Here is a 22,403-nt window from a genome sequence, read left to right as displayed (position 1 = left end):
TATAGATGAAGAGACAAATCCAAGGTAGGGAGAGAGACCCTCAAGGTCACAGAAGCATAGAATGTCAAAGCAGGAAAGGGACCTTGCTTGCACTGTAGAACCAAGAATCCGGGAGCTGGACAGGATCATGGAAACCAACACCTTCATTTTACAGATGGGGAAACTGAGTCTCAGAGAGACACAGTGACTCGCCTAATGTCACCCAGTGAGTTGCAGGCAGAGCCAGAACCAGAAACCAGCTTTCTCTATTTTTTCCAGGGAAAGCCCCTGGAAAGTACCCACCCATACCCATACCCCAATCCACCCCCAACTACCCACCAGCCTTCTTCCTTTAGTCAGTAAGGACACATGCAGACATAGGAATTGCCTTTAATCTCCACATGCCTCAAGATACAGGCAGAAGGAACTGACTGAGCCCTGGGGATGGCCCTAGATGCTCCCTCTCCCCAGTTCTGGATCTCCTTACGGGTCTCTGAGTCAGACTCAGCAGAGGCCAGAGCTAGAGGAAACTGAACCCCCTGTTTCCATCTGGCCCCCCCGGCTCCACTGGATTCCGATGTCTCCTCCTGGGCCCTGGCCCCAGCTCCCTGGGACCCAGGCACTCTGGGTAAGAAGAATAGAACCACCCTGGGGAGGGGTTTGTGACAGCCCACCCTGATCAGGAAGGGACCCCTGAGGAGTAGGGGTGGCCCCCCGGATCCCAGAGTGCGATTTGGGGGGCCCTGAAGGAGGATAAGGTGGAGGATCTCGGGTTGGGGGGATGGGGACCGTGGGGTTGTGGGGGGAACTGGGCCGGGGTCTGGGGCCCAGGTTGGAGGGGCCTTGTCCAGAGGCCTGTAGCTGAGGGCTGGGACCTTGGGCCAATTTCAGAGGGCTAACGATTTGGGCTGGCTTCTGGGGTCCAGAACTCAGAACCTGTTTGGGAGCTGGCATCTGGGACTCATTGGTTGCAGCTAATTTCTGAGGATCAGAACCCTGAGCTTGCTTTGGAGGGTCAGATGGCTGTGCTGATTTCTGGGAGTTTGGGGTGTCAATTAGCTTCTGAGGGCCAGTGCACGGAACCTGTTTTGTGGGGTCGGAGAGCTGAGCTAGCTTTGGGGGGCTAGAAAATTGAACCTGCTTTAGGGGGCCAGAGGGCTGAGCTGACTTCTGGAGGACAGAAATCTGAGCCTGTTTGGGGGGATCAGAGAGCTGAGCCAATTTCTGATCCTGTTTTGGGTCAGAAGGCTGGGCTAATTTCTGAAGACCAGAGCAATGAGCATATTTTAGGGAGTCAGGGGGCTGTGTTGGCTTCTGGGAGCCAGAGAATTGAGCCTGTTTGTGGGGGACAGAGGGCTGAGCTGGCTTCTGGGGAAGAGAAAACTGAGTTTGTTTGGGGGGATCAGAGAGCTGAGCCAGTTTCTGGAGGGTAGAATGCTGGTCCTGTTTGGGGTCAGAAGATTGGACTGGCTTCTGGGGAGCAAATTGAATCTGTTTTGGGGGACTAGAGGGCTGAGCAGAATTCTGGGGAGGAGAGAATTGAGACTGTATTGGGGGGTCAGAGGGCTGAGCCAACTTCTGAGGAGCAGAGAATTGAGCCTGTATTGGGGGGTCAGAGGGCTGAGCCAACTTCTGAGGAGCAGAGAATTGAACCTGTATTGGGGGGTCAGAGGGCTGAGCTGATTTCTGAGGGCCAGAGCACTGAGCATGTTTTGTGGAGTCAGAGAGCACAGTTTGCTTCTGGGGGCCAGAGAATTGAGCCTGTTTTGGGGGATCCAAAGGCTGAGTCAACCTCTGGGGACCAGAGAATTGAACCTGTTTTGAGGGACCAGAAGGTTCAGCAGGCTTCTGGAAGCCAGAGAACTGAGCCTGTTTTGGGGGGTCCAAAGACTGAGCTAACTTCTGGGAGGTAGAGTCCTGGCATTGTTTTAGAGGGTCAGAAGTCTGGGCTGGCTTCTGGGGACCATAGAATTGACCCTGTTTTGAGGGATCGGTGGTCTGAGCCAACTTTGGAGGGACAGAGTGCTGGGTCTGCTTTGGGGGGTCAGATAGCTGTGCTAATTTCTGAGGGCCAGAGAATTGAGGCTGTTTGGGGGGATCAGATGGCTGAGCCACCTTTTGGGGGCCAGAAAACCGAGCCTGTTTTGAGGGATCAGATAGCTGAGCCAACTTCTGGGGAGCAGAGCGCTGGACCTGTTTTGAAGGGTCAGAAGACTGGGCTGACTTCTGGGGTTCAGAGAATTGAGCCTGTTTTAGGGGATCAGACAGTTGAGCAGCCTTTACCAGACCAGAGAAATGAACCTGTTTTGAGAAATCAGAGGGCTGGGCCACATTTTGGGGACCAGAAAACTGAACCTGTTTTGGGGGGTCATAGGCCTGGTCTAACTTCTGGGGTCCAGATGATTGAGCTTGTTTTGAGGAGTTAGTCATCTGGGCCAACTTTGGGGGGGCAGAGTGCTGGGTCTGTTTGGGGGGTTCAGCTGGCTGTGCTAATTTATGGGGGTCTAGGGTCCTATCCAGCTTCTGAGGGTTAAAGCACTGAGCCTGTTTTGGGGGAACAGAGGTCTGAGCTGACTTCAGGAGGCTAGAGAACTGAGCCTCTTTTGGGGAGTCAGAACACTGAGCTGGTTTTTGAGGGCCAGAACACTGAGCCTCTTGGGAGGGTTCAGAGGTTTGGACCAGATTATAGGGATCTGAGTCGGAGCCCTGAGCCTGTCTGGGGGGCTCAGAAGGCCAGCTCTCTTTTGAGGACCCTGAGGGCAAGGCTGGCTCATGGAGGTCAGAGGATGGAGCCTGCTTTGTGGGGTCAGAAGGTTGGGCTGACTTCTGAGGACCAGAACCTTGAACCTGTCTGGAGGGCTCAGAAGCCTGTACCATCCTCTGGGAGCAGGTTCCTCGGGCTAACCTGGGGGAGCTGGAGCCTTGGGAAGGCTTCTGAGAGCCAGGACACTGAACTTGTTTGTAGGCTTCAGAGGACTGGGATGGCCTCTGGGAGCCAGGGATCTGGGCCATCTTCTGTGGACCAGAGGGCTGGGCTGGCTTTCGGTGGCCACAGGACTGAGCTTGCTTGGGTGTATCAGAAGCCTGGCCTAGCTTCTGATAGCTGCACTGAGGCGGAGCTGACTTCTGGGGACCAGCTTTCGAAGCCTGCGCTGGTGCCTGGGGCTGGGGGACTAAGCTGGGGGTCTTGGGCCGGGGCCTAACAGGCGGGGGCCGCACTGGGGTTTCGGGGCCGACCTGGGTTCCAGGGTTCTGGGCCAGAGACCTGCCTAGCCGCAGGCTTCCTTGGCCTCTCCTATCGCTGCCCACACTTCCACCACAAATTCGTCGGGGAAGGCAAACTCGCCCAAGACGGAGTCCAAGCCTCGCGCAAACTCCTGAGCGCTCTGAGTTTCTTTGGATGTCTCCACCAGAGTTGAGGCTGGGTAAAGGTAGAGGGAGATGAAACCGGGAGCCGAGGACCCCCTCTCCCATCCTTCCTATCTCTTTACTTGTTTTCTCCTCCCTATTCTGTGTCCTGTATCCTTGGCCCCTCCCCTCTGATCCGTTTCTTCCTTCATCTCCATCCAGTCCCACTCTCCCATCCCAAATCTATCTACCACCTTCCCCTGGCTCCAGACTTCAGCTAATGTCTTCCTTCTGCCCCACCCCCCAACATCCTGGAACCCTCCCATTCCTTCTCCCCCAATATCTCTCTAGCCCTCTCACTACCTCCCCCATTTCCCCTTCCATTTCCTGCTCTCCCCCAGCTCCGTTGGCCTCTCCCCCTACCCTCTGTCTCCCTCAGCCCCTGTCCCTCCCCAGGGTCCCCACAGGCTTACCCTGGCCCCTTACCCAGGTCTGGATCCCGGATGCCCATGTAACTCTCCAACAGGTCATCCACCCTTCGGGCAGCCTCCTCCTCAAACTCACTGGGCTGGGGCAGGAGGGAGGGGGTGGGGTCAAAGATTTGGCCCCTGGGTCAGGCAAGGTGGGGAGTATCATAATCCTTAGATCCAACCATACCCTTCCCTCCCAACTCAGCATCCACCTCATCTTGGGCCCATTAGGGGACCCTCCAGGAACCTGGGCTTCTTCTTCTCTCCCTCCCCACCCTACTCACCACCTCCTCCACTGTGGCAGAACCCCGGGCCCGGAGGCGAAGAGTCTCCTTCCCACTGGTCACCTTCCCCTCCCCGGGGCACTTGCTGCTCCTGGTCCTCTGGCCGATCATATCTAAAAGACATGATGTAGGAAAGAGAGGGGAATAAAGACTCTACAGCCAATACTAGTGCTCTCTAGAGCACCTGCCCTGAGTAGAATAAGTCTAGAACCCCTTCCTTGCAAGTACTTAAGAAGCCTGTAGCTGATGTTTTCTAGAACCCATTGTGGTTCCAGATCCTTGCCTCATAGGCAGCTCTAGAACTCAGTCATTCCAGAGCTCTGTCCCATGGGCAGCAGACAGCCTCCTGCCCCCCGTAAGAGACATAGTGGTTCCAGAAATCCTACTCCATAAATAGGGCCTTCCATTGGCCCTTTATCTAGAAAGTCCTTCTTCCAGAACACTTCCAGAACTCCTACCTAAACTTCCTTCCACAGAGTCTTCATCTCCTGGCCAACTTTCTAGAGATAAGTGTGTCCATACTTCCCTAAGTCAGTCTTCAGACAGCACATATAGAGCTAACCCCCTAACCCATTCTTGGTAGGACCCAGTCATCTCTCCAGCTTGAGTTCCATTAGCAGAGCCTTTGAGAACCCCTCCCTTAGGAAGCATACTGCTCTTCCACTCAGGTCCTCCTTGGTGAAAAGGGGACCCTGGGCTCTTGAAGAATATGTCGATGGGGCACAAATTCTGACAGGTCTTGCCAAGACAAAGAGGTGACTGGATTGTGAGCCAAACAAAGCTTCATCAGCAGACAAGGAGCCATGAGGAAATGAAGCCACCACAAATCATGAAGGCAATTTACTGAAGCCTGCAAGGGTCAAGACCTATCCTCATAGGGAAGAGCCCTGCTGAGGACATCTAGGATCCCTGAGGAATTGGGCTTATTATTATTATTATTATTATTATTATTATTATTATTATTATTATTATTATTATTATTATTAGTCCCCAAACCCCTCCCTCTGTTGCTGTTAGAACAAGACAGCTGCTCTAGAACTTGCTTCCTTTCCTAGTTCTCTCTGGCCTGTTCCAGAAGCCCTTCCCACATGAGCTAGCAGCCTCACCAAAGGCCCTTTTGGGCTGCACCAGCCTCAGGGTGAAGGGCTGAGCCTTGGGCAGCTCCCGGAGCATCTTGGCCACCTCATAGTGTCGGCAGCCCACAATGGTCTGATCATTGATGGCCTCTATGCTGTCGCCCACGCACACCGCCTCAATCCGGTTAATGATGCTTCCTTCCTTGATCCTCTGGGAGAAGAACAGTGGTAAAAGGGCATCAGGAAAGGTTCCCCACCGCCTCTTCCCACTCACCTTCTAGCCCCTGAGTCCGAGTATCCAGCTCCAACATCTGACCCAAAGGGTTTCTGAGCACGCACTCCACCCTCTTCCAACCCCTGGTTCAGTGATCTCTAAACACTTGTAGAGCCAAACACATTTCCTTGGAGACTAAGGATCTCTAAGCACTCAGAGGACAAACTAATCTCACTTGAAAATAACATATTTTTCTGCCTGTCTAATGACCAGTTATAACTCCCCAGAGAAGAGTGCTCAATGATTGAGAACATCACTCTGGGGCCAAGGGATCTCTAAGCATTCAGGCCAACCAGGCATCCCTCTTTAGGGATGAAGACTTTAGGGGATCTCTAAATATATGACGGGTGAGGGATCTTTACACTTTTAGTTAACACACTTTCCCCTTGGGAGGGATCTCAAAGCACTTAGTTGCCAAGCAAATCTTTCCCCTGGCCAAATCTCCCTCAGACTGGCTAAGGACCCCTGGGAACTAAGGACCAGATTTCCTCCTGTTCTTGCCTCTTTTTTTAATTTTTTTTGGGGGGGCAGGGCAATGAAGGTTAAGTGACTTGCCTAGGGTCACACAGCTAGTGTCAAGTGTCAGGTCTTCCTGAATCCAAGACCAGTGCTTTATCCACTGCGCCACCTAGCTGCCCCCTGTTCTTGCCTCTTTCCCAGATTTCAATATGTGGGGCCCAGGTTTCAAGTTCACACTCCTTTCCCTATGCTTCCAGTTCTCCCCCTTCTAAAACTCTCCCACTGTTATAATTCCATTCTCTCTAAAAAGTCTCAGAGCCCTGCAGTTTAGGGAAGCCAGACTCCAACTGTAGAACTAGAAGCTCATCTATCCCCAGTAGAATGTAATAATTTTGAGGACAAGGACTGTGTCCATGAACTTGGATGGGAGGAAAAAGACCTCTTTATTTTTAACCTGTAACTGAAATTTAGCATTTCCTTCAATTACTTAAAAATATTATTCTGCAGGGCAGCTAGGTGGTGCAGTGGATAAAGCACCAGCCCTGGAGTCAGGAGGACCTGAGTTCAAATCCAGCCTCAGACACTTGACACTTACTAGCTGTGTGACCCTGGGCAAGTCACTTAACCCTCATTGCCCCCCCTCCCATACACACACAAAAATTATTCTGAGAAGGGGGCCATAAAGTGGGGGGGTTGGGGGGGGGGCGAGTTTACACAATACACTTTTAAGTTTAATTTGCATCTTTAACATTTTCTCCATCACTTTCTTAAATCTGGGCAATCCAACAAAGGACAAAATTAAGCACCAATCTGTAACATTTGTGGATTTCTGAGGTATAAGTAAATCACACTGAAAATTTAACAATAGGCTCAGCAAGCTGGTTAGAGTTGGCTCCAACATACTCCTGGCACAGGCTTCATTAGATTGTCAAAGGGCGGGGCGGAACAGCTAGGTGGCACAGTGGATAGAGCACCGGCCCTGGATTCAGGACCTGAGTTCAAATCTGGCCTCAGACACTTAACACTTACTAGCTGTGTGACCCTGGGCAAGTCACTTAACCCCAATTGCCTCACTAAAAAAAAAAAAGAAAGAAAAGAAAAAAAAAAAGAAAAAAAGATTGTCAAAGAGGTCCAGAAAAAGAGGTTAGGGACCCTTGATTCAGAGTAAACATCCAAAAAGTGTACAGGACCCCCTGTAACATTATGCAAATGCATCCAGGCTTTTTTTGTGGAGGTAAGGAGCAAGGCCAACAAGATCATTTCACACCTAGCCTCTGAATGAGTATCTCATGCCCTGACAACATGGTGTGTGGGGTGAAACTGAAAGGGGGGAGGTGGAGGGTGAGGGTCAGGAGGTTATAGGGAATGGGGAAGATCCCAAACCTAGAATATCAGAATTGAAAGGGCCCTTAGAATATAACATAAAGGGGCAGTTAGGTGGTGCAGTGGATAGAGCACTGGCCCTGGAGTCAGGAGTACCTGAGTTCAAATCCAGCCTTAGACACTTAACACTTACTAGCTGTGTGACCCTGGGCAAGTGACTTAACCCCAATTGCCTCACTTTAAAAAAAAAAAAAGAGAGAGAGAATATAACATAAAATGTCAGCATTCAAAGAGACTTTAGATCAGTGAAATGGGCCTTAGGAACCATTCAAGCCAACCTCTTCATTTTACAGAGAAGCCCATTTTTACCAACAGGCCCAGAAAGGGAAAGACACTCACCCCAGCTCACCCAAGAACCCAGTGTTCCTGACTTCCAACCCACTGCTCTTTCTGTTGTCCAGTCCCCAATACCTTGATGAAGGCATAGCCTGCCCCGTTGTCTGTGATGGTAAGGCCCAGTGCATCCTCTGTCTTTGTGACCTCCACCTCCTTGGTCTCACCACGTACATGGGCAAAAATAAAGTCCTCCAGTCCAATCTGGCCCCCCAGCAGCTTCTGCATGTCCACCTTGTGACTGTTAAGAGTGCAAAACAGAATCTGCCTCCCCACCAAGGAAATGGGGAGAGAGGAAGCCACATGGTTATTGGGAGAACTCCAGCCTTCACTCCCCAGCCGGCCCCATCCCAGAGTAACCTAGGCAAATGTTCAATCCCGTTGGAATTCAATCCTGTCAGAAGACTAGACAAGTGCTTTACATTCTTCCGCTCTCAGTATGCTGAGTTAGATGCCCCTTCTTTCCAAATAGAGAGTCCTTAGAACACAGAATGATAGAACAGGGAAGGGCCTTAGAGAAAATCCTTAGAACATATGAAATCTCTCTAAGGCCCTTCCCTGTTCTATCATTCTGTGTTCTAAAGACTCTCTCGAAGACGCTTTCCTGTTCTATTAGTTGATGTTCTAAGATCCCCCTCAGTTCTGACACTCCCTGGGCTAAGTTCTTCTAACTCAGACATCCTAAATTCTAAGGCTCCTCCCTGCTCTGACATTCTATATGCCAAGGACACCTCCACCTCTGTCATTCTATGCCCTAAGGTTCTTCCTTGACCTACTGGGTTCTCATGGCCCTCCCAGCTCTGAAAGTCCATGTCCTGAATCCGTTCCAGTTGACATCCTACGTTTTTGTTCTCCAAGGTCCCTCTGGCTCCTCTGGTGTTCTAGGATTTCAGGGGTCTAAGTGATCTACTCACTGGGAGATACAGAGCAGGTGTTATCATTTCCATTTAACAAATGGAAAAAGTAATTCCCAGACAAAGGAAGTGACTTGCCGGTGGTCACACAGCAAGCCACTTGCAGAGCCCATACTAGAACCCACATCGCCTCACACCACCTGGCGATAGTCCACAGTGCTCTGGGTCCCCCAAGGAATTTTAACAACTACATTTAGGAATGCCCTTTCTCTTCTCCACGATGGTCTGCTGTTCCTTAGAGTGTCCACCAAAAGGCTTCCAAATGCCATCTCTACCCATTATGCTTCTGACCACACAGGGTCACCAAGATGGGGGACATAGAGGTAGCTAAGTGGTACAGTGAATAGAGTGCTGGGCCTGGAGTCAGGAAGACCTGAGTTTAAATCTGTCCTCAAAAATTTATTAGCTGTGGGACCCTGGGCAAGTCACTTAACCTCAGTTTCCTCTACTGTAAAATGGAAATGATAAGCGCCCCTACCTCCCAGGTTTGTTGTGAGGATCGAATGAGAGAATATTTGTAAAAGTGTAGAAAAGGAGCACAATGCCTGGCACATAGTAGGTGATTAATAAATTAATAAGCATTCCCTCCCTCTCTCTCTCTCTCCCACTTGGGGACTTTTCCCCTGTGTTATTTCTGAATCAGCAGCATCTATTTGCATCAGGGCATAGGATGGGAGACTTAGAGTCAGCAAGGAGCCCATCTGAATCCAACTTGCTCGTTTTACAGGGGAGGAAACTGAGGCTGGGAGAGTTGAAGAGAATTGTCCAGTAATAACAGAATGGGAAAAAGAAGCTACATCTCCTGATCTTGACCAGAATCTAGAAAACACACTCTTGTGGCCTGGAGTGTTTGGAGACAGAGAAGGTGGCAGCAGATGCTGAGCTAAGGTGTCCAGTTATGGTGGCAGCACAAAGGGGGACAATTTAGGGACTGGGGCATATCCTCAGAACTTTGAGTACAGAAGTTGTTTCCGGAGTCTTTATATCAAAGGGCCCTGGATGGAACCTCTGACCTTATGAAGTCAGTTTCCTTTGAAGCCAGAAGTTTTATGACTTTGGTCAAACGATAGTCAGCAATCAGGGGAAGTTTATAGCAAATAAAGTCCTCAGGCCAAATGCAAAGTCTCAGGATCAGCTGGAGGGGTGGGGGAGGGGACAGTACAGAGTCCAGGGATCCAGCCTCCTTTGCCTCAGCCCAAGCACTCGGTTCCAGAGACTCCTTGCAGCCTCTCTTCCTCTTCCTCACAGCCTAGAGTTCTGAGTGCATCCTACTGGCTTTATTCAGGACCCATCTCCCACCCCACCCCCTCCAGCTTGCTCTTTTCTGAATCTTCCCTGTCCCAAGATCTGGTGGCTAGGTGTCCTCGAGCCCCTATCTCAAAGCTAAAATCATGCCTCTCCCTTCCTCTGGGATACTTTGCCACCCTGTTAGAGATGCCCTGGCTCCCCTGTAGTCGGCCCTCGGAATCTGGGCATCAACAGGTAACTTATAGCCAATGTTAGTCAGTCGCCCTTCTGTAGGAACAAAGATTGCTAAAGCTCAGCTCAGCTCAGCTAATCGGATAGAGCACTGGACCTGGAAAGAGGAAGACCTAACTTAAAATCCTATCTCAGGCACTTACTGTGAGACCCTGGACAAGTCATTTAACCTCTCATTCTATTTCTTCATCTGTAAAATGGGAATAATAGAGGGGCCTGGAGTCAGGAATACCTGAATTCAAATCCAGTTTCAGACACTAGCTGTGTGACCCTGGGTAAGTCACTTCACCCTGTTTGCCTCAGTTTCCTCATCTGTAAAATCAGCTGGAGAAGGAAATAGGAAACTATCCCAACATCTTTGCCAAGAAAACCCCAAATGGGGTCATGCAGAGTCAGACATGACTGAACAACAACCACCGCCTCCCAGGGTTGTTGTGAGGATCAATCAACATTTATGAAGCCCCTGCTGTGTGTACCAGACACTGAGTTAATCAATGGGGGTCAAAGTAAGATCACTTTACAAACATCCTAAGTGCTATATAATTGCTGTCTGTTGTTAGCGTTAGCGTTAGCAGTTCAGTTGTCAAAGCATTTGCCATACCTGATCTCTTCTGAGCCTAACAGGTGGGTAGTACAACTGGAAGGGATCAAAAGGGTTAACAGACTTATCCAAGGTCACACAGCACAGGTAAAGAGGTTGAAATCAATCAATCAACGAATATTTATTAAGCACCTACTATGTGCTAGATGCTGCACTGTCAGAATCCACATACAATGAATGAAATGATCTCTGCTCACAAAGAGCTTACAACTCTGACCTATTTTTCATGACTATCCCCATTGAACAGATGGGAAAACTGAAGGACAGAGAGAAATGACTCACTTGCTCCCAGCTAGTAAGGACCAAGGTTAGGAGTCCCCGGGCTCTTTCCCCTACACCACACACATGTGGGACCCACCACCCCAGCCTGGGGTCCAAAGACTGGGCTGTGGGATCAGCTCACCTCAGTGGGGGAGATGCCGAAGGCCTCAGCAATCTTGGCATACAGCTCCCGGACATTGGTGAAGCCCTCGATCTTGCCCGTGGGACTGCCGTGAGCCAGCTGGGTGTGGAACACCAGTCGGGGCCGGATGCGAGGGGCACTGGGGACCGGGGCTGCCTGCTCAGCAGGTGAGGGAGGGGGTGGCCGGGGGGCAGAGGGCTGGGCCCCCTGTGCCTCCCGGGCCCCTCCACTCTCCATGGGCTTGCCCAGCCACACAGGGGGCCCCAAGCGTCCGACGGCGCCGGCCGGATCCGGGCTGCTTCCTTCCCCCCCTTCCCCTGGCCGCCCCCGCCTCCTCCGGCTGACAGCCGAGCTCTGGCCTGTAACACAAACCCAGGGGACAGCGGCGGACACAGGGAACTTGATCCTGGTCCCAGGTAACTGACACCTGGGGAGGGAGGAGTCAGTGAAGGCCCAGGTGGGGGGGGAGGGGGGACCAGGTGTCCCTGCACCTTCCCCTGCTCGGTACAGCTGCTCCCTCTCCTGGGGCCTTGACAGTTGGCACCCAAGGGGGAAGGACCAAATGGGTCCCCTCCACTCTTCACACACAGAATCACTATCAGTTTATAGCTCATCTGGAGCAGCTGCCTTTAGCCTAGGAAGCTGAGGCCCAGAGAGACTGGCCCTAAGGTCAAGAGTCAGGCCAGGGCCCTGAATTTAGGCAGGTGTTCTGCCTGCCCACCAAGCGTGGCTTCCCAGACTTCCTCATTCTAGACCATACAGGGAAGAGAGCCCCAGGACCTGGAGCTAGTAGGCTCGGTTCTGTCCACTGCCATGGGGCAGCTGGGCCTGCTTCCCCTTCTCTAAGACATTACCTGACTCCCTCCCTCTCGGGAGACAGCCCAGATTTTATCATGCAAGTTAGGGGGACAGATGAGGCTGGAGGCAATGCCTGTCCTATCATTCTGGGGCCAGCCCTGCAGAGGGTTGTCTGGGCTGAGATGAGACCTGTCCTGGGACAGGTCAGTAAGGGTGGGGCCTTCGGGGCCCTTTGGGAGGCCTCCAGGACACAGCCTAGAAACAGCACCCGAGGCCTGCATGTAACCCCTCAGAGAGCAGGGCCTACCAGCCCAGGTGCAAGATTGGACCTGGCTGTTGGTCCAGGGGAGCTCTTCCCTTTTATCATCCACCCACCACCACCACCACCAACCCCACCAGACAGAGACCCACAAACAGATTTGAGCTGAGTGGATTTTTATTTAAAAAGTTGGTGACTGTAGTCACAGCTGCTGCTTCCAGGAAGGCTGCCTGGCTCCCTCTACAATGGGGAGGTATGCTGGGGAAGAGACCGGAGGAGGGGATCCTGGGGAAGGACTTGATCTGGTAGATCATGGGGAGCCACTGGAAATCCTAGGTCCAGGAGAGGCTCAGGCCCTCCCCTCCCCCATCCCCCATTCTGGGAGGGAAGGGGCTATCAGAAGGGGAGCAGAGTCAGTGTGAGGGAGGGAAAGAGAAAGTGTGGGAGAGGACGTGGAGACGAGCCAGCTCCCGCCTGTGGTATGTGTGTGAAGTGGCTGCATGTGCCATGGGTCCTGTCTATGCCCATGCTGTTATGGGTGCTCGATGGGCACCACCCCTACGCTGGGCTGTGGGGGTGACACACGGCACACGTTCTCTTGACCCTGCCCCATTCAGGGGAAAGGAAAAAAGGCTAGAGGAGCTTTGAGATTAACCTGGGGGCTGGTGGGGTGGGACATGAGCCCTGGAGAAGGCAGGGGGAGGCAGGAGGATCCAGAGGCTGGGGCTGCCCCCCCCCCAAACCCAGCAAGCACCTCCCCACCCCCTTGCCCTGGGTCCTGCCTCAGCTGTGGGGCTGGGCAGGCCCTGGAGAAGCTCCAGGGTGGCCCAAGGCTGAGCGATGCCCAATGAGCTGGGGGGGGGGGGGGGGGGGAAGGGGCAAGACTAGATTGCTGGGACCGATTCTTCCCCAGGATGGCTCTGGATCCACAGGGGCCCTTCCTCTGGCCACTACTCACAAGTGCTCACTGAAGATGAACAGGAAGAAAAGGGTCCATCAGGAAGACGGTTGGAGGAGCCACCCTCCCCCCAGCCCTGCCCAGACCCCACCCCATCCTGAGGGACCTCATGAAGCCCACCCATCAGGCTCAGCTCCTCAGAACAGACCTGGGCTTTGCAGGGAGGGGGCATCCCTTCCACAGTTTCCACAGTAGTCAGATAAGGCAGGTTCCAGAGATGTGCCCCCTCTGGGTGGATCCCACCCAGCTAATCTGCTCCACCCTGGTGGGAGGAGGAGTGCCCAGGGGAATGGCCCCACCAAGGCCCCTAGTTGGGCCTGCTCCATAGGTCCCCTACCTGGCTATTCGAGACAGGATCTCCTTGATGCGCACAATGAGCTTCTCGTGCTGCAGGGGGTCCCTTTCAATGGCCCCATGCAGCTTGGCCATATAGAAGTCCAGGGTACTAAGTGTGGGGGTTTCCCCAGTGCCTGATGGGGGGAAAAGGGAGAATGCCAGGGTCCTGGAAAAGATGTGTTCCCCACTCCCCATCCCCTGCTCCCCATGGGGGTGTGTCTTGGCAGGTAGAAGCGGGATTCCCCAAGACAGGAATCTGGGTTTAGTCCGGGGCACTGCACAGGTGTGGGACCTGCCAGGAGGCTCAACCCCCAGAGAGAGAGAGCTCACCAGGCACAGGCAAGGAAGCAAAGCTGGCCGTAAGCGCCTGGCGGACGGCTCGCAGCTGCTGCTGCAGGGCCAGGGTCCGGCGCTCCTCCCTGGCCACCTCCTGCTCCAGCCGCTCCCGGGCATTGCTCATGCTCTGCGTGTGACGCTGGAGGACCGCGTTCTGCTCCTCGAAAGCCACGTTCATCTTCCTCAGGCGCCGGAGCTCTGCTTCCCTGGCTGGAAGATGGGAAGCCCTCTCAGAGCCTGCAGGCCCTCCCCGGGCCCAGCCAAAGCCACGACAAAACCTCTCTGTCCTCTGAGGCCCAGCTCAGGGGCTTGCCTCGGCAGGAAGCCCGCACTCACCTGTCCTTGAGCCCCGAAAATCTACCCTGTGGTTAGGCCAGAGCAAGCAGGGACCATGGCACCCATTACACTCAACTTACACAGCGAGTGAGACTTCTAAGAACTGACACTGACACAGACATTTAAGGCTGGGTGACCACTTGACAGCTATTATTTCACCTGCTCTTCCAACTCATCCAAGCCCCCAAGTGCAGCCTGAACCAGATCAAAATGTAATTAGAAAACATCTAGACAAAAATACCGTACAACGCAGCCCTGCCCATAACCTGGGTTGGGCCTACAGTTCTTATCCCCATTTAACAGATAAAGAAACTGAGGCAGCGACAGGTTAAGGGGCACGCCAACAGTCACGCAGCTGGTAAATGCCAGAGGATGGGTTTAAACCCAGGTCTCTCTCAATTGCAAGTCCAGCCACAAAGAAGGGAAATGAAAGGATTTGCCCAATAGGTCAACATTACCCAGCTACGTGGGGAAGGAACCACCACGGCCTGCCCCATGACCCTGCTCAGGATCCCTGTGACTCCTTGTTACCAGACTGCCTGGCCTCAGTCAGTACAAGCATGGATATGGCTGCGGGTACACAGAAAGGAAACACAACACAGCTCCCTGCCCTCGAGGAGCTTAAAGTCTAATGGGAAGCGAGCTCCCTTCCCTTCACATCCCACAGCGCTTGTGACTGACTTCCCCCTCCCTCAGACCCCTTCATTTCAGGCCTCCTGGGTCCATATGCAAGCCCCGCTCTTCCTCTTCCCCTGTGCCTGGGGCACATGCGCCCCCAATTCCTAGAAGGTTCTCCCTCTTAGAACCCATGGCTTACTGCTCCTTCAAATAACCTTTACTGCTCCCCTCCGCTGCGGGTGATTCCTCCCCCCAAATCTGTGCATTTTTGTACTATCCTGTACCTACTTATCTATGAACATGCTGAATCCCCCAGTAAAATGTAAGCTCTTTCAGGGAAGAGATATTTGTATTTGTATTCCCAGGGCTTGACATTAGGCATTTAATAAATGCCTGTTGACTGATCGAGCCAGGATTTGAACCCAGATTTTCTGACTCGAAATCTGGTCTGGTCTCCATGATCCCTCTTCATCTTCTAAGGAAGGTCGTTACAAGAATCTTTATTGCTATGTTAAGAAGGGAGAAGCAGGTTCCACTTTGGTAGCGTTAAGTATCCTGGGTCACAGATGAGGGAATGGAGGCTGGAAGAGACTTCAGACAGCCTGGTCAATGCCCCAGACCCAGGGAGTTTAAAGGATTTTCCCGTGGTCACTGTGCAGAGTGGGACTAGAACCCAGGCCTTCTCAATCCTGACCCAGGCCTCACATCAGAGATTCTCACCCCCTCACTCCTCTTGCAGTGTGAACAAATATTGTTCCCATTTTGCAGATGGGAAAAGAGACTCAGACAGTCACACAGATGCCAGTGACAAAGCCAGGACTGAACCCAGATCATCTGATCTCAGGGTTTCCTCATGTGTGTTCTTTCCCCAGTCAGACAGCTGGGGGTGGGGGAGAAGGGGGGAGACCTTCTCTGCCCCCTTCCTCTAGGATGAAGCACAGGGCTGAGCATACAGGAAGTCACCGAGAGTAAAAGAATGAACCTTTGCCTGCCTCCTTTTAGGTTCTTTCACCGATTATGGACAGTTCTCTCCTGCCAGCTGGTCTGTCCCCACACCCCAGCCCATAGGCTTTGGGTGGCATGCTCTGGTGAACCCTCAAACATCTAGCCACATGGGGTGTAGCAAGGTCAAAAGGGCAGCTCTGGGGGCAGCTAGGTGGAGCAGTGGATAAAGCACCGGCCCTGGATTCAGGAAGACCTGAGTTCAAATCTGGCCTACCTGTGTGACCCTGGGCAAGTCGCTTAACCCTCATTACCCCGCCCCCCCCCACCCAAAACAAGGCAGCTCTGGTCAGGGTGGACACTCCAGACCTGACTCCCTCCTCCATTCTCTTCCTCCCACCCAACAACTTATGGCTTTTGTCTGTCACCTTGACAGTGGCCCAGAGAGGGCAGGAGGAGGAGGCTCACTGAGCATGCCTCACCTTTGTTCTGGTCCAAGAATTCCTCAGTGAAGATGGGGACATCAAAGGTAGAGAAGCCATCAAAGTCCCCGCCCTGGAGGGTGGTGGAGGAAGACAGCATTACTGTGGTTGGCAGAGAAGACAAGAGACCTCTCGCTGGCCCCAGGAGGCCCCGCCCAAGCTTTCTGGCCACTCTGGGGTCAGCGTAGCTCTGCAGTGCCCTCTTCTGGTGCCCACAAGGCATAAGCCACAAACCCCACTCCCCCTCCCCTCACGGCAGCAAAACCTCTGCAGCTCTTGTCCAGATCTCCCCTGGCCCCAACCTCCCTCCTCTGGAGCATGGGACAGAGCCCCCACCCTCAGAGGTCCCAGGGTCCCACCTTGTATCCATTCAGGAGAGTGTTCATGGCTGAAACACCTGGGTCCTCTAAGGGGAAAGGAGAAGCAGGTAAGGGTCCTGGAGGGTGGGAAAAGGAATAAAGCCCATCCCAGTCCCTCCTGGAAAACCCCACCCCTACACACACCCACACACAGGTACATGTGCATATACCCGCATACACATACAGACACATATACTACATGCCATACACACACATACACATACTATATAACACACACACACCTTTCTTGGCTTTCTTCTCCTGGAGTTTCTCTGCACACATCTTGTAGGCCTCGGACTGCTGGTATTCACGAAGCTCCTTCATGTACTGCTGCTTCTCCCTCTCTGCCTCATCAAGGTAGCGCTGGGGACAGAGATGGGGACCAAATGGGACAGCTGCTGGGGCATAGACAGGGACAGTGAAGGAGGAAAGGGTGGGAATCCCCTTTGGGCTGGATGTCCTTAGAAGGGAAGACCCCTGACTGAGATTCACTACAGGAGGAGGAGGAGGTAGAGGCATTGCTGCAGAAGGAAATCTGACTCTGGAATAAAGGGGCTGTGTTTTGAGTCCTACCCAGGGTACATGACCTTAGACAAGTCCTTCTGCCTCCCAGGGCCTCAGTTTCCTCATCTGTAAAATGAGGAGACTGTACTAAGCAGTCTCTGAGGTATTCTTCAGCTCTAGATCTAGGATCCAAGAATCCAACATGGAAAATTGCTGGAGGGAGCAGCTAGGAGACACAGTAGATAAAGCACTGGCCCTGGATTCAGGAGGACCTGAGTTCAAATCCAGCCTCAGACACTTGATACTTACTAGCTGTGTGACCCTGGGCAAGTCACTTAACCCTCATTGCCCTTCAAAAAAGGAAAGGAAGGAAGGAAGGAAGGAAGGAAGGAAGGAAGGAAGGAAGGAAGGAAGGAAGGAAGGAAGGAAGGAAGGAAGGAAGGAAGGAAGGAAGGAAGAAAATTGAAAATTGCTGGAGAAATTGCTATGGCCATGTGGAAGAGCTTGCTGGCCAGCTCCAGGGGCTTCTGGGAAACTCCCAGTTTCCAGGGAGGAATCTCTGAGTGCCCACCTGCTTGTCTGTGGGCTGTAGCTTGCTCCACTCAGCCCCCAGCATCTTGGTGATCTCAGGGAAGGGCAGGTCTGGATGCAAGGTTCGGATCTGCTCCCGCCGCTCATTCAGGAATCGAACGTAACCTGTGACAGGTGCCTTTGGCCCATTGGGAAGAATCTTCTTCCTCTTTTTGCCCTTAGGCCAACCTCGCTTCTTCACAGGCTAGGGGGGACAGAGAAGAGAAAGGCTGGGAGTCACCTTTGGGGAGAAGGCAGAAGGCCAGGGCCCCTTCACCTACATCCCTCAGACACTCACCTCCTCTTCAGAGGGCCCTTTCTCCATGCCACTGGCCCTAGGGCCCTCCACTTTCTCCTGCTTCACGGGAGCCAGCCCTGCAAGGTTCCCCGGCTGCTGCTGTCCAGGCACCTTCCCGTTGCTTGGTCTGGAATCCAAGCCATCCATCTGTCAGGGCTCCCACAGAGCCTCCCCTGAGCCCCACACTCATCCCCATCCCCACCTTTACTTAGAGAGAAAAGGTGGGGAAGGGGGGTGCAGGGTAGAAACTAATGGGGACCAGAGGAATCAAGTCACATCAGGACAAGAAGCATTCATTAACTGTTTACTACGGGCCAAATACTACTAAGAATCGGAATGCCCTGACACCTATCAGATTGGCTAATATGACAAAAAAGGAAAATAATAAATGTTGGAGAAGCTGTGGAAAAATTGGAACACTAATGCATTGTTGGTGGAACTGTGAACTGATCCAACCATTCTGGAGAGCAATTTGAAATTATGCCCAAAGGGCTATAAAGTTGTGCATACCCTTTGACCCAGCAATACCACTTTTGGGTCTTTTTCCCAAAGAGATTGTAAAAAAGGGAAAAGGACCCACATGTACAAAAATATTTATAACTGCTCTTTGTGGTGGCAAGGAATCGGAAATTGAGGGGATGCCCATCAATTGGGGAATGGCTGAACAAGTTAAAGTATACGAATGTAATGGAATTCTATTGTGCTGTAAGAAACGATGAGCAGAAGTTCAGAGAAACCTGGAAGGACTTGCATGAACTGATGATGAGTGAGATGAGCAGAACCAGAAGAACATTATACACAGTATCATCAACATTACGTGTGATAGACTAGATTCTTCTCACCAATCCAATGGTACAAGAAAGTTCCAAAGGACTCATGATGGAAAAGGCTCTCCAAATACAGGAAAAAAAAAAAAGGAACTGTGGAATATGGATGCTGAGTGGATCATACTATTTCTTTTGTTTTTGGTGCTGTTGTTTTTCTTTTTTGAGGTTTTTCCTTTTTGCTCTGATTCTTCTCTTATAACATGACTAATGCAGAAATGCACACATATATAACCTATATCAGATTACCAGCTGTCTAGGGAGGGGGGAGGGAGGGAGAAAAATTTGAAATTGGAAATCTTATCTAAACAAATGTTGAAAACTAAAAAAAAAAGGGGGGCAGCTAGGTGGCACAGTAGATAGAGCACCGGCCCTGGAGTCAGGAGGACCTGAGTTCAAATCTGACCTCAGACACTTGACACTTACTAGCTGTGTGACCCTGGGAAAGTCACTTAACCCTAATTGCCTCACCAAAAAAAAAAAGGAACTGGGATGCCAAGAATGGTAAAAAACAGACACTGCCTTCAAGGAGATTAATGGGGAAGACAACGTGGAAATGGCTTTGTACAAAGGAGACATAGTATGGCTAGAAGGTAAATGGGGCGGGGACAATCTCAGGAGGTAATCTTGGCAGAGCCTCCTCACAGACCGAGGAGCAAAGACTTCTGGAGACTTGTGACTTCCCAGGGACCCCGACCCCTGGACCCCTCCGGGCCTGGCCCTGGGGGAGCATCCTACAAATCCGCCAACTTTGGTGGGGGAGGTGTCACTCACAGGAAGCCTGGGACTAGCTGCTTGGGGCTCTGGGACATGACCGACAGCCCTCTCCCGTAGCTGCCGCCGCCGGGGAAATCCCTCTCTGAACCTGAAAGACAATAAAGCCTACTCCGGCAAGTGGGGTAGGAGAGTGGGAGGGAGACACTAGCCCAGAGCCTCAGTCTCCACTTCTGTAGAATGGGCTAGATAGATAATCTCCCCCAACGCCTAGCCCAGACAGACCATTCATTATCCACGAGCGCTTTGAGATCTCAGAGGAGCGCGTCTGGGGGCGGGGCTTGGGGGCGGGGAGATGAAACTCCCCACGGTTGGAGGAGGGGGGAGGGGGATGGATCTCACAGGGTGCGACTGGGGCACACAGCTGGATTCTGGGGGGTACCCCCAGGTCCCCTCCAAGCCCAGGGCAGCGGGAGGGAAGGGAGGGACCCGGTGGAACCCTTTGTTGGGGGATCTCCTCCCCCCCACCCGGCGAGGGAATCCTGCCCGCCTTCCCGGCTCCCCCCGCTCCCCAGCCCCGATCGCTTCGCCCCCGAGCCCCCCGGGGTCACGATAGCCCCCGATCCCCGAGTCCCGAGGCAGATTTTACCTCCTGATCAAACTTTCTTGGATCTTCGGGTTCGGACTCTCAACCGCCCTTGTCCCCGCCCCTCGCCCCGCCTCTCCCGGGTCCAGCGCCGGTAGGGAAGGGGCCCCGCCCCCCAACTCACGCTCCCGTGTTAATGAGCGGGGCCGCGAGCGCTGGGATTGGGCGCGGTTACTGGCGCGGGGCAGGGCCATGTAAATAGTACCCGGAAAGCGGCTAAGGGATTGGTTGTAGGAGGGCGGGGTTTCGGGTTGGGCGGTGGAGCGTAAAGTTAAAAGTGCGTCAAGTTTGGCTGCGCCGGACCAGATTCGGACCAATCTGGGAAGAATGCCTCCGTGAGGGGCGGGTCTCCTTAAAGGGCAGGAGGCCGACCGAGTACTCTGGCTCCTCGGGTCCACTCTTAAGAAGCCCGCGTAACGGAATGAAGTCTTCCGCCCGAGTAGCCTGCTGGTCACCCTGCAGCCGCCGGGGAGGCCAGACCTGAGTCTGGCGAGTCAAAGCTATGATCCCAGAAAGAGGGCGAGAGCGTGCTATGAGATCCTCAGAATCCCAGCTCCTTTGAGTCTGTTTCTCTATATGTAAAATGAGGCTTCCAGCTCTGATAGCGAGCCCCAGAATCTCCGGGTTGGGGATGAGGGGGACGCATCTGGTTAAACTGGTATCTGAACAACATTCCCCATCATATAGTCTGGGCTTGAATACCTCCAGTGACTGGAGAACCCACTGCTTCCTTCCCAGGCAGTCTTTTTCACTTTTGGACAACTATCTCTAGTTAGGAAGTTTGTCCTCATCCGTAGGTCTTCAGGTCCTTGGCACCTCTCTGTTTTGAATTCTTTGGGTTGCTGACTCCTTGCAAAGTACCTTGTACGGATAAAGCAGACTCTTAATAAAGCATTGTGTAGGGATTGATCAGGACCTGATCAGCCAGACAAGGTTAAAGCCAATCAGCCGAAATTTAGCAAATCAACAATGTATTACCAACCTACAGCCTGCCGGAGACTGTGCTAAGTACCTCGGATACAAAGAAAGGCAAAAAACAGCCTTTCACCTCCTGGAGCTCACAACCTAGTAAACAAGTACCTATTACTAGTCTGATGCAAGAAACAGAAACAAAACCAGGAGAACATTGTACACAGTATCATCAACATTATGTGTTGATCAACTGTGATAGACTTGATTCTTCTCAGCAATAAAATGGTACAAGATAGTTCCAAAGGACTCATGATGGAAAAGGCTCCCCAAATCCAGAAAAAAAAGGGGGGGGGGAACTGTGGAATATGGATGCTGAGTGGACCATACTATTTCTTTTGTTTTGGGTGCTGTTGTTTTTCTTTTTTGAGATTTTTCCTTTTTGCTCTGATTCTTCTCTTATAATATGACTAATGCAGAAATATGTTTAATGTTATTGTACATATATAACCTATATCATATTACTTGCTGTCTTGGGGAGGGGGGGAGGGAGGGAGAAAAATTTGAAACTAGAAATCTTATAAAAACAAATGTTGAAAACTATCTCTACATGTAACTGGAAAATAATCAAATACTTTTATAATTAAAAAAAAAGAAACAGAAACAAACCAAAAAAGGGTATAAGTACAAAATTGAGACTATCTTTTTCCTCAAGGAATTTTGGAGGAGATATTTTAATTGTCTTAGGAAGATTCTAAAGATCACCTAACAGACTAAGATACCAGACACTGAGGTCCTGTCTCCAGCTAAACTGCCAAACATTCAAACTCTACTGCACAGAGGGCAATTCCAATGGGCTGACAACAGTTATTTGAATGTCAAATGTACTTTGCCTAAAAGACTATTTTATGGAGAACTCATACAAGGCAAGTGATTCCATGGTGGTCCGAAAAATAGGTATAAGGACACACTCAAGGTCTCTCTTAAGAACTCTGGAATTGGGGCAGCTAGGTGGCACAGTGGATAAAGCACTGGCCCTGGATTCAGGAGGACCTGAGTTCAAATCCAGCCTCAGACGCTTGACACTTAACTAGCTGTGTGACCTCGGGCAAGTCACTTAACCCCAATTGCCTCACCAAAAATAAAAAAACAAAAAACAAAAAAAAAAGAAAAAGAACTTTGGAATTGATTGCATGACATTGGAGACACTGGCACAGGACTGCCCAGGATGGCCAAAGAAATGCAAGATGCTCAAATTTAGGGAATCCACCCCAAAAGTTCACATGGACTAGTTAGGCCTGACCTATGATAGAGCCTTCTGAGCTCATATTGGTCTGATCAACCACAGTCAACACACCATAACTTGACTTTAACATGGTGATGTCATTTCGGATCTCTTCAAGAAGGAAGGACGCCAACCAAACAAATTCAGGATATATACAGAATAGAAGCACAGTGAATTGGGAGAGCAAGAACTACTGTGGAAATCGAGTCTTTCTTTTTTTTTTTTG

The 22,403-nt window shown here is 51.8% G+C and overlaps 2 protein-coding genes across 4 annotated transcripts; both read right to left on the bottom strand.

Annotated features, from left to right (window-relative positions):
* Positions 1-373: 373 nt before the first annotated feature.
* On the bottom strand, positions 374-11,247 carry GIPC3 (GIPC PDZ domain containing family member 3). Of its 2 annotated transcripts, none has more exons than XM_043975184.1 (6): positions 11,004-11,247; positions 7,685-7,870; positions 5,188-5,368; positions 4,082-4,194; positions 3,801-3,895; positions 374-3,400 (listed from the first exon to the last, which is right to left on the bottom strand). In XM_043975184.1, the coding sequence occupies exons 1-6, from the start codon at positions 11,238-11,240 to the stop codon at positions 484-486; spliced, it is 3,729 nt and encodes a 1,242-aa protein (XP_043831119.1). In that variant the 5' UTR covers positions 11,241-11,247; the 3' UTR covers positions 374-483. The 2 variants fall into 2 exon arrangements, with proteins under 2 accessions (XP_043831119.1, XP_043831127.1); XM_043975192.1 differs by having other exon boundaries at positions 3,121-3,400; positions 3,814-3,895.
* Positions 11,248-12,219: 972 nt separating this feature from the next.
* Positions 12,220-20,056, bottom strand: HMG20B (high mobility group 20B). Of its 2 annotated transcripts, none has more exons than XM_043975229.1 (10): positions 19,987-20,056; positions 19,398-19,488; positions 17,800-17,926; positions 17,503-17,706; positions 16,670-16,790; positions 16,428-16,474; positions 16,069-16,141; positions 13,685-13,900; positions 13,356-13,488; positions 12,220-13,027 (listed from the first exon to the last, which is right to left on the bottom strand). In XM_043975229.1, exons 2-10 carry the CDS (start codon positions 19,433-19,435, stop codon positions 13,015-13,017), a joined length of 972 nt encoding a protein of 323 aa, XP_043831164.1. In that variant the 5' UTR covers positions 19,436-19,488; positions 19,987-20,056; the 3' UTR covers positions 12,220-13,014. The 2 variants fall into 2 exon arrangements, with proteins under 2 accessions (XP_043831164.1, XP_043831163.1); XM_043975228.1 differs by having other exon boundaries at positions 19,398-19,505; positions 19,987-20,045.
* Between the last annotated feature and the right edge of the window lie 2,347 nt (positions 20,057-22,403).

The sequence above is a fragment of the Dromiciops gliroides genome, chromosome 1 (assembly GCF_019393635.1).
Source record: "Dromiciops gliroides isolate mDroGli1 chromosome 1, mDroGli1.pri, whole genome shotgun sequence".
Taxonomy (NCBI): Eukaryota; Metazoa; Chordata; class Mammalia; order Microbiotheria; family Microbiotheriidae; genus Dromiciops; species Dromiciops gliroides.
The sequence above is the reverse complement of the archived record's forward strand: the minus strand, read 5'-3'. Positions and strand labels throughout refer to the sequence as shown.

Bases quoted from the DNA above. Each gene is read 5' to 3' on its own strand.
- GIPC3 (XM_043975184.1), bottom strand. From the start codon at position 11,240: ATGGAGAGTGGAGGGGCCCGGGAGGCACAGGGGGCCCAGCCCTCTGCC. The intron at 7,871-11,003 runs GTGAGCTGATCC...GTGGGGAGGCAG, and splicing joins TCGGCATCTCCCCCACTGAG to ATTCTGTTTTGCACTCTTAA. The intron at 5,369-7,684 runs GTATTGGGGACT...TTCTTCTCCCAG, and splicing joins CAGGCTATGCCTTCATCAAG to AGGATCAAGGAAGGAAGCAT.
- HMG20B (XM_043975229.1), bottom strand. From the start codon at position 19,435: ATGTCCCAGAGCCCCAAGCAGCTAGTCCCAGGCTTCCT. The intron at 16,791-17,502 runs GTGGGCACTCAG...CTCTGTCCCCAG, and splicing joins TACAGCCCACAGACAAGCAG to CGCTACCTTGATGAGGCAGA. The intron at 13,901-16,068 runs GTGAGGCATGCT...CCCATCTTCCAG, and splicing joins ATTCTTGGACCAGAACAAAG to CCAGGGAAGCAGAGCTCCGG.